The following is a 17388-nucleotide window of genomic DNA, read 5'->3' on the forward strand; positions in this document are numbered from 1 at the left end:
ATTTAATTTATTATACGTTAAAAATACTATATGGCTCTCAATGAAATATATTTAGAAATATTTGGCTTTTATGGCTCTCCCAGTCAAAAAGGTTCCCGACCCCTGGGGTAGATGGAGGCGATGGGTAACGGACGGACGATGGCGTCAGCGACGTGAGTGCGGGGTTGAGGCAATGCACATCGGGTAGCGGTGTCAATAAAGTGACGACGACGTTTCGATTTAAAGCTTTCGTGACTGCAGGGATTCATCTTCTTGGTTCTTTCGGTAAAGTCACGTAGAAGGGAAGTAATAAAATAATAAAAATAAAACATAATAAAATAATTATGCTGAATTCCTTTTGATATGCAAATTCTTTTGTCAAGGCGCCCTTTCCCCCCCTTCCAACCTAGCTTAAATATATGCTCCAAGCCTGGTGCTGTTTCATTCAGACGCTGTCGCCTCAACAGACCTGGTTTTCACCTGAGGACGGCTGCTTGCGTTGTGGCCGAAACGTCGTGAGAATTATTTTATTATGTTTTATTTTAATTATTTTATTACTTCCCTTCTACGTGACTTTACCGAAACAACCAAGAAGATGAATCCCTGCAGTCACGAAAGCTTTAAATCGAAATTTGACGACGACGTGTTCGCGAAACGACGTTAAATGGGGAGACGTACATTGGGGGTATAACCTATATTCATTACAAAGATCCGACACCTCCGATTAGCACGGATGGCTACCGTACGGTGCGAAAGAAATTCAACAAACATACGGCAACGGCACAGTGACGCTCCTACACCACAATGTTTGAGAGTCACTTCAAGGTGTGAACGAAGCATTGCCCTTGTGTCAGTCTGGCGTGTAGCTACAGGGTCAGAGCCAGCTCGTACTGGTAGCAACCCCCTGGTTACACCAGCCCACAGGGGATTGTTGTGTCCGTCCGTCGTGCAGGGAGGGGCTGGGTTGGGGGGGGATGGGTAAGGAGGGTGGGGAGGGGCTGGGTGGGGAGGGGCTGGAAAGGGTGGGCCTGGTGGGGAGGGGCTGGGTGGGGAGGGTGGGGAGGGGCTGGGTGGGGAGGGTGGGGCTGGGTGGGGAGGGTGAGGAGGGGCTGGGTGGGGAGGGTGGGGAGGGGCTGGGTGGGGGGTGGGAGCGGTGGGGCTGGGTGGGGAGGGGCTGGTCACCCCGTGGTGCCCTTATAAAACTCAACGTTTAACCTACTCACGCCGGCTTGTGCCCGCCCTCACAGTCAGGCATATTTGCGGAATACACCACGCCGCCGTTGACCCTGGCCATTGACCGAGCAATCCAACGTTCCTACCAGCTCCCTCCTCAGGAATGTGTTCTTGGTCCCTGTCTTCATGTCACGAAGGCCTCAGTAGTTCTCAGCCTCAGTGGGTTTCCCACGGTTAAATAAAGGAGAATCACAACTCCCCTGCCTGCCTGCCTATCCAATCTCGCACAGGCTCTAACTGCCCCCCCCCCACCTGTTTGAGATTTCGCTTGAGTAATGATGTTCATTTCTTTAAATAAACTCTGGATGTGTTGTGTTCAGCCAGGCACCATTGTATTCGCCGTTTGATGCCATAGACCCAACAAGAACAAAAATGCTTGAGAAAAAGTTTCGAGAAATTATTTTACGGATTGCCCAAAAGTAAACCCTCTTGGAAATCTCACTGTTATCCCACCATTAAATAAAGCACGCGGCTCCCACTAACAAATCTCAATGTCCCTTCACGGCTACATGAAGCACAGCTGTAGCCTTTGCGAGTTGTTTTAAGTTTCAGGAGCGACAGAGGTAGCGTCGAGGCCTCCATCCAGCAGTGGATTGGCCCTGGCTGATGCTGCTGCTGATGCTGCTGCTGATGATGCTGCTGCTGATGATGCTGATGATGCTGCTGCTGCTGCTGCTGCTGATGATGTTGCTGCTGATGATGATGCTGCTGCTGCTGATGATGCTGCTGCTGATGCTGATGATGCTGCTGCTGATGATGATGCTGATGATGATGCTGCTGCTGATGATGATGATGATGCTGCTGATGATGCTGCTGATGATGAAGATGATGCTGCTGATGATGCTGCTGCTGCTGCTGATGATGCTGCTGCTGATGATGATGATGCTGCTGCTGCTGATGATGATGATGCTGCTGATGATGATGATGCTGCTGCTGCTGATGCTGTTGCTGCTGATAATGCTGCTGCTGCTGATTATGATGCTGCTGCTGATGCTGCTGCTGCTGATGATGATGCTGTTGCTGCTGCTGATGATGATGCCAGCATGACTTCACATTTATCTCGCCCGCCCCCCTCCGCCCCCACCCCCCGCCCCCCGTGACGTCACACGCGCGTGTGTGTGCCTGTGCGCGCCCCGCTTAAAGGCACCGCTCCGTGCCGTGGACGCTGCTTCCCGCTCACGGATGCCAACCTGGAACGTCGGGCAGCAACAGCAGCATCAGCAGGTACGAGGTGCCTCGGGCCGGACCGAGAGGACCCCCCTCGGAGCCAGGGAAAGTCCGGGCGGCGCGTCGAGGCGGAATCACCGAGGCGAGGCCTAGTCGGGCGAGTCAGACACCGGTGCTCGGATAGCGGCTTACCCGTCAGCGCTCGGCCTGGGGACCCCTGCCCGGGCGTGGTCGGGGGCCGGTGCGCGGGGTGACCCCTGTGGAGTAACGGGGGATGTGCGCTCTATGAATGGTCGCCTGTTATTGTGGCCACCGTTCGATTCGGTAGTCGTTTATTTTTTCTGGCACGTTCGTACAACGTCGTCTGCCCCATTAGCCTCGACACAGCAGCACCAGCAGCCTTGACCTATCCACTGCTGGATGAAAGTTTTCCCACACACTGTCGCTACCGCTCGGGGTTTCGCGATGAGCATCTGGCACGGCCACACGAGCCGGTTTCATCGCTCCGCGTTTCTCTCCGTTGGCTGCCGCTCCGTTGTTAGTCTCGACCACCGATCGCGACGTCCGTGTCCGCTGCCCACTCGCCGCCATCGATCATCAAAGGGGGCGAGCCGGTGGGTTCATCTTCACCCTGTCTCCACGTGCTCCTCGGTGACCTTTCCGATTGTGTTCCATCTCCCTCGTCAACGCGCGTGTGTTCTCATCCACGTGTGATCGCTGTTGCTCCTCTAACACCCCCAGTTCAGTCGTCCGTGTTCGCCCGTGAGCCACGATTCGGCGGTCCACTTGATAATAATTCTTCTTGGTTCTTTCGGTAAAGTCACGTAGAAGGGAAGTAATAAAATAATAAAAATAAAACATAATAAAATATAATTATTCTCACGACGTTTCGGCTACAACGCACCTGAAGACGGCTGCTTGCGTTGTAGCCGAAACGTCGTGAGAATTATTTTATTTTATTATGTTTTATTTTTATTATTTTATTACTTCCTTTCTACGTGACTTTACCGAAAGAAACAAGAAGATGAATCCCTGCTGTCACGAAAGCTTTAACTCGAAATTGATAATAATTGTTTTTTTTACCCTTTTATCTGGCAACAAGACTGACACCTTTTTATTACAAGGAGTCATGTTTGCATTGACCACAATACCTGCGGTCAGAACTCAAACAAAAAACATAACTCTGATAATGTATGCACTGTCATTGAAGTTGATTGGTCCACACCCGAGACACCTTTTCTTATAGCCTAGTCTCACATGGTGTTGGACCAGATGACGCCAAAAGGCGCACAACTCAAAAGACAATGCACCATCAGCGTATGATAGCTCGGGGTAAGCATTTACACCTTGTAAAAAAGGTGTCAGTTTTGTTGCCAGATAAAAGGGTAAAAAACCAATTATCATATTTTGCTACTGGCAAAGGAGGTTCCAATGGTGTAAACACGTGAGTAATGTTACAGAGTCCGGGAGCGGTGGCGCTCTTGTAAGCGCACTCTGATACGAACTCGGCGATTCGCAGCCATGACTTTACATCAGTGGTGGTTATGTGACCGGGTGTTGGGCCTCCCCTAGGTCGACTCGGCCTCGAATAGATAAATAAGTACTTTTATGCGGCGTGTAAACGTTAGCACTGGGGAGAGACCAATGCGGCCTGGCGTGGTGTTGCCCACAGGACACATACATACGTACGCTGTGCAAGGGCTTCATAGGCGCTTGCTGAATAGCACTTGCACAAACAGTGTTATGTGGGATACACCGGGGTATCTGGCTCTCAAGACAATGCAGAGTTAGTGGACCGTAGGCGACGACAAGGCAGATGGGGAACATGAAGGGATACACGGTGATGTTGTAGGCACTCTATAGACGAAGAGGCGACGGAGTAGACACCTTGAACAGGATAAGTCATCTTGATTTGAAGCTTTCGTGACTGCAGGAATCCATACTCTTCGGTTCTTTCGGTGAAGTCACGTGGGTATAAAATAAAATAGATCACGACGTTTTGGGCGCAACACCAGCGTCCGTTATTAGGTGTTGCGCCCGAAACGTCGTGATCTATTTTATTTTATACCTACGTGACTTTACCGAAAGAACCAAAGAGTCAGGATAAGTACGGCAGTGTTGCATCACAGGTGGCCAGGGGTAGACATGCACATCGCCGCGATGTAAATCTGCGACGGGAGTGGCTTCCCATCGAGTGGAAGACGGCTCCAAGTTTAGATAGAGGCCTTTGTTGCTGGATTTGGAGGACACGGAATGGGTGTACAGCGAGATGAGAGAGGTTGGACAGAGTCCATGAAAGCATGAACTGGTGTGTATTAACGGGTTATGTAACCCGTTTGGTCATGCTAGCTCGTCATGCTAGCTCGTCGTGTGGGTGGGAGCTGGAGCACTACACCCAACACGCGTCCGAGGGGGTGTTACACTCTCTGTGTGCACGGACAGGTTCATCCACCAACCCTCGTCGCTCTACTACTGCCCACTCCGCAGCCGTGTGCGGTCGAGAAGATGGAGCGGTCTCTTGCCGTGACCCCATCAACTGTTGCCGCCACAGAGCCGCGTCGCTGCCTTGTTGTTCCACGTCGAACCGCTGCCGTTTCCAACGCGTTCTGCTGTTTTTATTGAGCGAATACTGTGCATCGTACTCGCTGGCGGGGATTGGGTATGGGCAGGTGTTGACCTTAAGAGTCGTGTTACATGGATACAAGGAGCGGAGCGCTGTGCTAAATACGGAACAGGGTCTGAGCGGCTTATTTTCGAAAGCCACTGTCTCAACACGGCCAGCAGGTAACGATTAGAGACCACAAAGTGACTGCTTTATCATCCCGTACGGTGGCCAATTTTTACACTTTGGAATTTTCTGCCTTTGCTGTGTGTGTGTGTTGAGAATCGGTTCTCCGTTGAAAAATAGACTCGTGGTCTTCATGGGCTCTTACCTGTTCACAGATGAAGGTCCAGCACTGGTGTGTGACGAAGGTCATTCCACTGTCTGGAGTGGTACGAGTTATTTAAAGCAGTGAAATGTGTGAGGGAGTGGAGAGCAGTGGTTATGGGACCTGAGTTTAATTCCCGGACACGGTGGACGTCGGTGACAAGCCATACATGAAAAGGTCCTGGATCTCCCACCCCCCACCTGCCCCTGACCTCGATCAGTTTGGTGAAGTATGGTCAAAACCCTAACACTGAGTGACATGGAAGATATCTTTTAGCACTGACTTTTACAAAGGGCCGTGAATTCACACAGCCCTTTTTAAAGCCGCAAAGCTGTTTCATTCGCTAAGTGTTGCGTACGTGCGTGTGGGCGAATGGTGCGTCTCAGCAAATTCTGGTTCTAAACGAAGGTTCACCACGTGTCCCAGACTCGCAGAATCTCTTATTTTCGCACTATACTTCGCACCTGTAGAGAGTGGTGGCGCAGTGGTTTGGGTTGGGCTTAGATGAGATGGGAAAGTCGGGGATGAGATGGGATGGCAGGCTATACATGGTGTTACTGCCCGGCCCGTGTTTTGGTTTTGATTATGTTATTTAGTTTTGTCTTGTTGGACTGTTTATGTTCATAGTTAAATCGTATATACATTAAAATTAGCCTTATTACATGCCGATGTTTATTTATTGGCATAATTTGTTTATTTATGATCGGGCAAAACCCATTAACGTGTAAACTCTGTATTGTAAGGCAGATTTGGGTGAAAAATACAAACATGTTATACAGGGTGTACAATTACTGCTCTGCTTTGAACTTGATAATTTAGACATGTCTCCTACAATAACACTTAGCATTAACAGATACAATGTCCACATCTGATTGGGACCTTGTAGATAACATGACTGTTTCTTCTGCCACGACAATGTCAACCAAATGTAAAGTTAACCTGATTGCTAAATTCAACATCATGTCAAAAAAGAAGCCAGATCCACACATTAAAAAGTTAGATGTTGACAAGATTGTCAATCGGAGTAACAACCCAGTTTCCGATAGCCTAAAATCGGTACTAGCTAGAGGGCTGAACTTTGCAGTCACCCCCCAAACACATCACAGTGGATGATATCATTGCCCAGGTTGACGTAGCCCTCAAAGGCTTGGGTCACATCACCAGCAGACGTGGCAAGATCTGAAATTGTCGCCATCCTCAAAAACGCTAAGAAACCCATTAGTAACGTCAGCAGAGACGAGCGCTCTGAACTCGCTCAATTGAAAAAGAGAGATGACATTGTCATCCTTTCAGCCGACAAGGGCAATGCCACGGTCATCATGGATAAAACCACATACAACAACAAAATCCAGGACCTTCTTAATAATGGCAGTTATACCAAAATCAACAAAGATCCTACCAACCGCCTGGCTACAAAAATCAACAATAGCATCACTAATTCGACTTTTCTAATCGAACCGACCAAGCAGCTTTCTCTTAAACCTTTGGCTGCTAGACCACCCAGATTTTATGGCCTTCCAAAAATCTATAAAGAAGGTACCCCGCTCCGTCCTATCGTTTCCATCATCAACTCGCCTACCTACAAACTGGTACGATTTCTGTCTGAGACCCTGCTTCCATTCACGGGCAAGACCACCTCAGCAGTACTTAACACGGCTCACTTGGTTTCTATAATCAAGGACATTTCATTGTCTTCAGATGATTTGCTTGTCAGCTTCGATGTAGTCTCTTGGTTCACCAAGGTACTTGTACCTGACACCATAGATTATTTTTTATTTTATTTTATTTTTCTACCTATGTGACTTTACCGAAATAACCAAAGAGTATGGATTCCTGCAGTCACGAAAGCTTCAAATCAAGATTAGGGTGTACAATTCTTGCATATCAGAACATTGTGACCAAGATTGTCAACATAAATAACGCAAAGATTTGTGCAAATTCTAACTATACATTGACACCGCCCAGCGATAGCACGTTCACCGCTTATTGCAGAGGCTCACGAGTTTAATTCTAGCGGCCGCCCCGGTTATTGCTACACGGGCAATATAATAGTAAAATACGATGTTCCGTCTGCTTTGTCAGTGGACTTTAAAGACCCCGTGATGTCATTTGCAAGAGTCGGCTGTCGTGTGCTGCCGTCGGGGCCCAACTTTTTCTAATTTTAAAATGACCCCCAAACACACTCGGTTGGGATCACACGCAGCCATCACCCCCCTGCCTGCCCCCCTACTGGCAAGGGGATGCCCCCCAGGTCGCTCTGCAAATGGGACCCTATCCTGGCCTCGTGAGTTCTCATCTCGTTCGGCAAAATCAACTCGAAACTTTATTTTCCTGTGCTGCAGGATATTGCACAATACCGACTTTAACAACGCAAAGGAAATACACGAGGTACTTTATGAGAAGATACGAGACAGTGCCTGACAATATTATGAACTCCGGTTACTGTACACGTTTACATGTAAAATGTGTAAAGCGTGTGAACGGAAGCGACAGGGTTTGAGTGAATCATTAAGTCGGAATATTGACTTTATTGATTGCTTGGAAGTCTTCAGTTTTATAGTCTTCAATTTTGGCCACTGACAACGAGAGCTTACGCTGTTGCTACGAACCTACTACGGGTTCAGACTACACGTCAGCTGCCACGTGGACTCATGTTGGTGTGGAACGAATGGCCCTCGCCTACAATTTATTGTCTTTTCCACCACAATGCACCACGACGGCGCATCACAGTTTTCTCCCCGAGTTTGTGATGGACGGACATCGACCATTGCTGACAGAGGGCCCTTGCCTGTAACATTGGGCAACTCGGTAACTATTGATTAACATGACTCTGTTGATGAGACTCGGGTATATCTAATCCAGTGTAGGATTGGACAGCTCAAAGCAATGTTGCTCAAAAGCTTTTGTCCCGGTGACCCATAAACTAACCATGCAAAAAAGATTTAACTACACATTTTTGGACCATCTTATCTGACGGGCACCATTTTACTTTACCGAGTGTTAACATCCCCAGCGTTTAACAGTATTCTCCATTTTCGTATTTGATTTTCAGCCAACGCTGGTAAAAACAACACGGGCATTTTCGTTCTCTTCTATCATGTGCACCAACAGGTGCTTGTGCACCAACAGGTCCACGTACACGTACTCCTCGTCCTCTCTTTTAGCCCCCCCCCCTTCCAATACGTCATCATGTGCACCAACTAGGGCTAGCACACAAACACGTCCACGTCGACGTCTACGCACACCTCTTTTAGCCCCGCCCCCCCCTCCCAATACGTTCCATTCATTGGCTACCACATTCTGATAAGCTCCCCCCCCCTCCCCCTTAACTTGTATTTAAGAACTTGCATCTTGGAATCCTTGCCTCACTTGATACAGCAAATCTGGCTGTGACGGTCCTACCTGATGACGGAGACTTGTGTTGCCTCCGAAACGTCGTGATTTTTATTATTTTTGTTTTTATTAATTTTAATTTAATTTTTTACCTACGTGACTTTACCGAAAAAACTAAGAGTGTGAATCCTTGCAGTCACGAAAGCTGCAAATCTAGAATGACCCATAATCTGATGGACTGAATGGTTGGAGTTACACAGCGAGTCAGAAGCGGCTGTTGGTTAACGACCGTCCGTCTCCTGCTCTGGGGTAAGCAGCCCACTGGAACCGCACGGCTTGTCAACAGGAGCGGTTCTTTTCATTCTGCACGCTCAACCATTCGATCTCCTCGCCCCCATTCCCCCGAACCATCGCACGCCTACTCCAGTGTGTGTTATAGTCACGTATGTGAACCGCCTGCTTGATGTAGCCACTGCTCGATGAGGGCTTCACGACATCGTACGGGTTTTTGGGAGTCATTTGATCGTACTTCACCGTGCTGGTTATCGTGACTTGGTGAAAGTGGGGAGCATAGACTTTGACAGTAGAGTACCGTACAGCAATGGACGTTGTTGCACGGCTTGCTCGTGACAGCATAGCCTCGCGGCAGCCTATAGCACCTGTTTTTTTATAGACTACATGGCGGTGGTCGCCATCCAGGACGGCGAGGGCGCACTCCGTACGATTTGGTCGTAGGGTTTAACCCGGTGCGTTTTGAATAGGGGCTATACATTCGACGAATGTATGAATATATGTATGTGTGTGTGTGGCTCATACAGTGTGGGAATTAGTGGGTGGGTAGAGAGAGTCTTTTACAAGCCACATTCCACAGAGGCCGGATCTACCAGTGGGGGCCTCATTAATTAACCCACGCTACCTGTCTGGTCAAAGACTTTCAGGAATCATTGGTGAATCAAATGAGGGGGGGTGATCAGGGTGGAAGAGAGGGCTTTTGCTGAGCTGAGCTTGATAATGAAACGCAGCATCGCAATGTGCCTTCAGAATAACGTTTTTAATCATTGCACATGTTAACTTTCTGGCCTGGGTACAAAAGTAAAAAAAATATGCACACTGGCAAAGTAAATGGAGCAAAAGGCAGAATATTGGGCAAAGAATCCGAGACGCGGCTTGGGATCGCACGCGGGCAGTGCGAGAGGGACGTGTGGGCCAGGGAACATGCACACATCGTAGACGCGGCGTACACTCTTAAGGAAAGCGAGAGAAGGCGCGATATACCGAGGGACAAGGTCCACGAAGGAATGTCAGCCAAAGGACATAATTCGCCTGAGAAGACGATCATTGTCGAGGTTGAGTGATGATGTGAGCTCGTCTTTGTGTGTGTACCTAGCCTGGAACAAGCTCTATGACGATGTAATTGCCACTTACTGACAATGAACAGCTGATGTAGTTTGTATACCTGTGTGTATATTTAACGTCTTTTTGAGTGCACACTGTGTGTACACTCACGTGTACTCGCAGTATAGTAGGTAGCGCATTGCGCTACAAGCCCGGCGACCCAAGTCCAAATACCGCTCATGACCAGTAACAGTGACGAATATTTGAACCGGTCCTGGGCCTTCCCTTCAGCGACTCTGCCTTTAATGAGTACCTTTATGTGGTGTGTGTGTCCTTAATATGTGCTCGCTAACACCACTTGCCCCAACAGTCTGTTAAAGGCTACACGGGGGATCTTTGTCTTTGTTTCTTGTGTGTGTGTGTGTGTGAGATGGAGGGATGAGATCAGTCGATGTCCATTAGGAAGATGGATTGTGGCTTCACAGCACTGAGAGGTTAGGGTCAGGGAGACCTTCATCTAACAGTAGATAGACCTTGGCCTGCGATGTTGTAATGATTTATCACCTCGGCAATTCCAATCAGTTTTAGAGTACGTGCAACGAATCGTACATGCACGAAACGATTATTTGCAGAAATAAAATGCAAATGTTACCGGTAGGCTATCGGGGCTGAACGAGGCAGGACAAACAAGTCATCTCCATATATATAAAAGGCAAAGTTGTGAATATGTGTGTCTGTTCAAAATGTTTAGCCTACTTCCCGACATGCAGACTGGAAATTTGCCATGTGGGTACTTTCCAGACTGTACACATGCAAAAATTATAAAAATACGCTTTTTTTGGGGGGGGGGAGCTCAATAATGCATACAATTTTTAGCACGGCAAGTGAGCTGTGACGTCAAATCTGTCACGTGACCCGCGCATGTGGAAGCGTAACGCATTGCTGGGTCGTGGTTCTCGCGCCGCGCTACGAACCCGGCGACCCGAGTTCGATTCCCGCTGACGGCCACCACCGGTAACGATTATTTAAACTGCTCCTGGGCCTCCCCTAGGTCGACTCGGCCTCAAACGAGTAACTGCTGTGGTGTGTGAACATCGCCACTGGGGAGACAAAGGTGGGCGCGCGTGGTGGATCCAAGTCCCGGGCGAAGCCGGGCAGTACAGCTCGTAACATATAAACGAAACAAACAAGATAAATAGAATTAATTCTCGAATCAAATCGTGACCGGATTTCTCTCTCTCTGTCTGTGATTTTCTCGTGGAAAAGCGAGGAGTCAGCGTAAGTAGTGCCGTCATGGTCTCGGCGTGCTTGGAAGTTGTTGAACCCAGTGCATCCTCGCACTGTTTATTCCACGAATGTCAACTCAACAGTGGTCATCGCCGCTTCACTGCCTGCCAACCGCGCCTGGTGGTGCGCTGAGACGCAGTCGTTCCGTCGCTGTGCGCGAGTGCAGGGCTACCTTGCACACAGACGCCGGCACGATACCTTGTACGGTGGCTGAAAACACCGCGATGCATCTTGGAGTTGTGAGTAATAAGCAAACAAAGCAATAAACTAATGAGCCAAGGGTCTGCCTCGGCCCAAAACAGAGAATCAACACCGACTCGGTGGGGTTTCCTCGACTGGATTCGAATTTTCCAGTGGTGTTTCTTGTTTTGCTTGGTGTCATCGGCAAGAACCCATCCATGGCTTTTCAGCTGCCACAGGTTTATTGCTGTGGCCAATTTCATTTTCATTGTGCCATGTCACTAAGGGACTGTGTCTTGTCTTGTGTGGTCTGGGACTGGTTTTTGTTGTTGTTTTGCTGCCTTGCCCAAGCTTGTATTTGTGTTGAAAATTTGGCAGGAATGTATATACTTATGCAATTTGTATATGTACTGTCTATTTAATTTCATTATTTTTAGTGACTTGCTGACCTTTTCTCTGTTTTGCATTCCTATCGTTTCTGCTATTGTTTGTCGTGATAACTCGCTGGCCCACACCTATTAGACATCTGTTCAAACGAGCTCCACAGCTCATGGGATTCCAGCAGGATGAATAATGATTCTTACTCCGATTGTGAAGTCAGTTTATTTTTGGTTAACACGTGGCATCTTTCTGGCACAAATCTGCCACCCAAAGGGCTCCACCGCATCATTTGGATTGCTTGACGCACTCTGCTGCTGCTGCTGCGGCTTCGCTCTTGATTCCTCGCGACGTCTGTGGCCTTCTCTTGCGCTCGCTCGTCACGTTTGGCCACCCGGAGCCATTGGTGTGTGATGCCGCACCTCGCTGGTGGCAGGGCGGAAGTCAAAACCGGTGCAGTGTCTTGAGAAAATGAATGGGCATCGCTGGGGAGCGTCGCACTGCAAGAAGAGCTTCAGGGTGAGAAATAAAACATGTGATGATGGAACAAACTGTTGTAGGGTTTGGTGTATTGCTTCTGTTGGCCACACTGCCTAATGTGGTTATAGTGGAGAATAGTTGCTTGGTGTGGGTATCGTAGAGAATGGTCACTTGAATGTTTGGTCTTCTGCTGTGTGTGCAGTCATCTGTTGACTTCCTCAAGCTCTCTGTGGGAGTGGCAACAGAGCTTTTCACTTTGTAGCCCAGTGGCAAATGTAGTCGCAGACTTCTGGTGACCACCGTGAGCCGTATTGTGACTGCAGGGAATGGCTATATAGGAAGCCGCAACCCAAATACACATTTCCTGTTATTTCATTTTGCTCCCAAAAGGAGCGCCCAGCCACACAGCGGCAGATGTAATCTTCTGCTTTTAATAGCAGGCTGCCCCTTCACCGACTGCTAGTTGTTTGTGTAAACTCTCGCTGTCTGTGTGTGTTTCTATATATATATATACCGTATATACTTTCTAACAACCAAAATGAACATGGAAATAAAATAAGATTAGGCTGGGTGGAGCGGTGGCGCAGTGATTAGCGCGCTGCCCTATGAACCCAGCGACCCAAGTTCAATTCCGGGCCACAGCTAATATCAGTGATGAATGATATTTACACGGTTCCTAGCAAAGTCCCTTTTACCGACGACCCGGACTCACTAGCGAGGTGAAGTATGGTCATTCAACGCCCATGACCGAAAGGGTGTGGGGAGGCCTGCATCTGGCAGTGGGTTGATGATCTGTCGCATAATCGCTTGCGTCGTTGAGAATATAAGTCGCAAAATACATAAACTGACAATATGCATCCCGAACAAATATTTGCCCTCCGCATTAAATGTACATTTTTTTTGCAAATCCCATCAGCCACATGGCCTGCTGGCGTTGCATATGTTCAACAACATTGGTTTATTAAAAACAAACTCTGGGTCGGGTTTTGACCGGCATGCAGTCTCACCAGCAGGCTGGCGGAACTGCCAGACCTTGGTAAGTAAGGTCCCTCTCTGGTAGCCTTGGGTCCCAGTTGAGGCTTGCTGTGTTTTTGAAGTCGTGTGTGCACGAGGGCTTTGCTGTGCATTTGCCTTGCACTCTGATTCGAGGCCACATTCCACCACGGCTCTCTCTCTCTCTCTTGAGAGAGCTCCTGAGGGTGGCAGTGAGGGTCCTTGAGTGATCCGCGTGCCCTGAGCTCACCCACAGACACGGCCCCCCGTGTTTTCTCGGCTTCCCATGTCTCTTGGCTCCCCGTATCTTGGATTCGCGGCTAGCGCCATGTGCTGCAGCCGCTTGTGATGTCTTGCCACGGGCAGCGTTCGGCACCACGGCGCACGGCTGTACGTACTCCCGGGTTCCGTCTGCACTCTGCGGTGACGCGTACAGATTTGTCGGGCGGTCGTGGTGCTGGGCTGTGGTCCGGTAGCGTGGAGGCAGCGAGGGTTGTCCCATTCGTTTCATTTGTGGAAGAACGCTTGGCGAACGGAGTGGAACAACCCGGACATCCAGAAAAGACTCCTCATTCGAGACCCAAAACATCACACCTCCTAGCTTTGACATTCCTCCTCCTCGAAGGCAGTGGTGTGACCATCATCCGCATGGGAACATCAACAGATCGATGCGTGCGTTTCCATCATAATCGTCGTGCGATTGTGGCCATGCAAACCGAACCATGGACCACAGTGAAACCCACTGTAGTCTGTTCTCCTTCAACGGAGGAGCAAAAAAACTACACCCTCCCCTGAAGCCCTCTTATCGTGACCAGCTGAACTTGACATTACATCTGGCTCCTGAACGTAGTGCTGCCATATCCAAGAATAGAACAGAATTTGAGGCATTGCCTCGGTACAGTCGATCATCGTGCGCCAAAATTGTAGCCCAATTGCCACGTTCTACATCTATGTACGCTTCTATATACGGTATGTGAACATTGCCGCCCATCGTACCCAGCGTGTGCCGTCCTCATGAGGACCGCGCGAGGCTAAGACGTTGTTCTGCATTCAGCAGACAGCCCCGTTCAGCCTCGTAGTAGGGGGTTGGTGCCCGCGAGTAGATTTCTCAGCAGCTGCAGCTTCAAGATTATAGCCATGGGTCGGTGGCGCGCTTCTGGGGGAAGCATTTGCGGTCGGGCAGTCCGCTGCAATACGAACGCTGCCAGCCCATGCGGCACCCATTTCACCAGCCATAGGATTTCTCCAGGATAAATAAAGATTCTGATTTTGGTCCATTGGCAACACACGCACCGAGTTGTTGGGTTTGAAACGCGAAATCGTAGAATCGAAGAACACGGAGTGCTGTCTGCACCGCCACTGAATAATTACGTAACACCGTTGCGTTACTGTTAACAACATATTACGAAACGCTGCTTGTGTAACTCAACTGATCGCGACCGATGCGCTGCATTCCAGACAGCTGTGCGTCACGAGCAGGGCTTGTACTGTGCCCGGCTGCACTGGAAATGCGCATATGAACGTTGGCAGGCGGCGTCTCTGGCTTGCAGAGAGCCCGCGTCGTGTCAGCGGATTCTGTTATTTAGTTTTTTTCCCCCCCTCCCTTCTGGGGACGATTGAACAATCCCTTGGAATAACTTGACGAAATGTTGAATTGATACGAGCGAATTCTTGAACACTGGTGTGGGAGGGATTGCGATTCCCAAATGGCCAACGTCTACACCGCAGTCCGAGGTGTTGCCACCTTCCACTTGCAGAGCTGTCGGGAGCAGACGTTGCTTTGTGTATCCCACTTGTTTGCCGGTTGTGCTGTTGACGTCCAATCGTCGTGACATCGCACGTGTCCGGAAACGACCCCAGCAGATGACACTGGGCACTAATCCTACCCTATTTCTGTCGTCTCTTCAATAATTCTAGATTTGAAGCTTTCGTGACTGCAAGGATTCATATTTTTAGGTTTTTTTCGGTAAAGTCACGTAGGTAAAAAATTAAAATTAATAAAAGTAAAATAAAAATAAAATAAAAATCACGACGTTTCGGAGGCAACACAAGCTTCAGGTGGAACCGTCACAGCACGTGACTTTACCGAAAAAACCTAAGAATATGTCTCTTCAATAGCCCATCTTACCCACACTAGCCGGTGCGGGCTTTATCGTCGGAGCCGACCTGCTTCATGGAAATCATTATTTTCACTGCGGAAATCTGTAGATTTAAATGAAAAACCCGAACGAATGTGGTTTGGTTTTTGTGCATTCATTGGTGACCATGGTCTGTATGTATACTTCAGAACCTAGTTTCATTATACGCCGGTTAAGGGCATCAGCTAAAGACACGGCGGTCAAAAGCTCACCCAGAGGGCAGGTAGTGGTGCTGCTGCGGCTGCTGCGATGGCGTTTGTGAAGGGCTTTTTTTGTCACATCCACCACCTCTGCAGAATCACATTGATCAGCCGCGGGCCTGTGACGGGACGCATGCAAGTCCAAACGCGCCCTGCGGCGAAACATTGCTGCAGGCCTTTTTCTCGACGTACCTAATTGTGTTTTGTTTATTGAATGAGTATTTAAATAAATGATGATGATCATCCTCATGATCATTACAATCATAGTCAGCGCTTATCTATCCACGACTAGATGAAAGCTCTTCCCACACCGACTCCATGGTGGTGGTGGCGACGTGTGGGAGTGGTGCTGAGGTTGTGGTGGTTGTGGTGTTTGTGGTGATGTGCGGGAGCGGTGCTGAGGTTATGGTGGTGGTGGTGGTTGTGGTGGCGGTTGTGGTGGTGGTTGTGGTGGTGGTGACGATGTGCGAGGAGCGGTGCCCCAACGGCCGCGCGTTTGCCGCTTGCTGCAGAGTACCGCGGTTCCAATCCGGCAGGCTGCCCTGGTTAACACTGCGGATGTAATAACCTTAAGATATTACGCGCCGTCTGCGTCACAGCTGACGTGGAGGATCCCGTGACGTAATTTGAGAAGAGAAGGCCATTGTGTACCGGCATCTTGGTCCAAATTTTTCGAATTTGAAAAATGACACGGCACATTACTGAATTGGGATAATACACGGCAACATCAACCCTGGCTGTGCAACGACTGCAGACTGCGCGTCTCTCGTGAAACACACCGACGCCTTCCTGCGTGACGGCCGTGCGCTTGAACAATGGCGCGAATACCAAATGTACTAAGTTATACGTTTTCTCCCTCCTCTGTTGCGCGTTGTTGTGTGTAGCGTTGGCCAAAGTAGGACGTGCTACTGAACCGATTGGACCACGACGCCGGCTCGCGGATCCGCGATGGCTCTGAGCGACGGGTCGCTGCCGCGGCAGCGAGAGCTGGGAGGGCGGTCCACGGAGGGCTCTGCGCGCCATCCGATGAGCCAGGCGGACCTGGAGGGGCTGGCGATGCGGGCGGAGCACCCGCCGCCCACGCTGCGGGAGCGCCTGTTCTCCTGCGTGCAGTGAGTCGCGGCATCCCCAGCGTTGCTCTGCATCGCGCTTTCGGCCGGGGACGGCTTCCGGTTAATTGAATACAACAACAAAAAAAATGTTTCTGGCCTGGACTTTTGCAGCTGTTTTAGACTAATTGCAGGGTGCTGATTCCAAATCTGATCTCAGATTTGCTCTATCGCACCATGGGCTCGGAGAGGTACGTCGCAACCACTCCGAACCGCAGCATACCCAGGGAGAGCTGCCGTCACGGGGTGCACGGGGCACGGACGCAGTGTGGGGGGGGTGGGGGGGGGTCATGTTATTATGCGCTGCAGTGATGAAATGTGGGTAGTAAGGTGAAAATATTCTTATGACCACCAACATCTGACCGCCGGTGGCCACCAACAGCTTTCCCTAGACAACACTGGTCAACAAAAAAAAAATCAGTTTTTTCTGGCCTGGACTTTTGCAGCTGTTTTAGACTAATTTCAGGGTGCCGATTCCAAATCTGATCTCAGATTTGCTCTATCACATCTCATTTTATGCTATCGGCATACCCCATTTTCATTGATTTTACCCGAAATTAACTCTGTCACTTATGATTGCAAGTTGTTGCGAGTCAGTGACTGCTTTAGTGTTAAAATATGGTGCTGTATTTTTAGGATAGTGTGT

At 49.4% G+C, this 17388-nt stretch overlaps 1 protein-coding gene across 2 annotated transcripts in view; it reads left to right on the plus strand.

Moving 5' to 3' along the window:
- Nucleotides 1-2313: 2313 nt before the first annotated feature.
- LOC133356567 (prestin-like) overlaps nucleotides 2314-17388 on the plus strand; it is a 32588-nt gene continuing 17513 nt past the window's right edge. For both annotated transcript variants that reach the window (XM_061574152.1, XM_061574151.1), the window contains exons 1-2: nucleotides 2314-2436; nucleotides 16518-16745. In XM_061574152.1, coding sequence (XP_061430136.1) covers nucleotides 16582-16745 — 164 coding nt within the window. In that variant the 5' untranslated portion in view covers nucleotides 2314-2436; nucleotides 16518-16581. The remainder of the gene's footprint in view (nucleotides 2437-16517; nucleotides 16746-17388) is intronic.

Source organism: Lethenteron reissneri, chromosome 54 (assembly GCF_015708825.2).
Source record: "Lethenteron reissneri isolate LAM-NWPU_2019-01 chromosome 54, ASM1570882v1, whole genome shotgun sequence".
Taxonomy (NCBI): Eukaryota; Metazoa; Chordata; class Hyperoartia; order Petromyzontiformes; family Petromyzontidae; genus Lethenteron; species Lethenteron reissneri.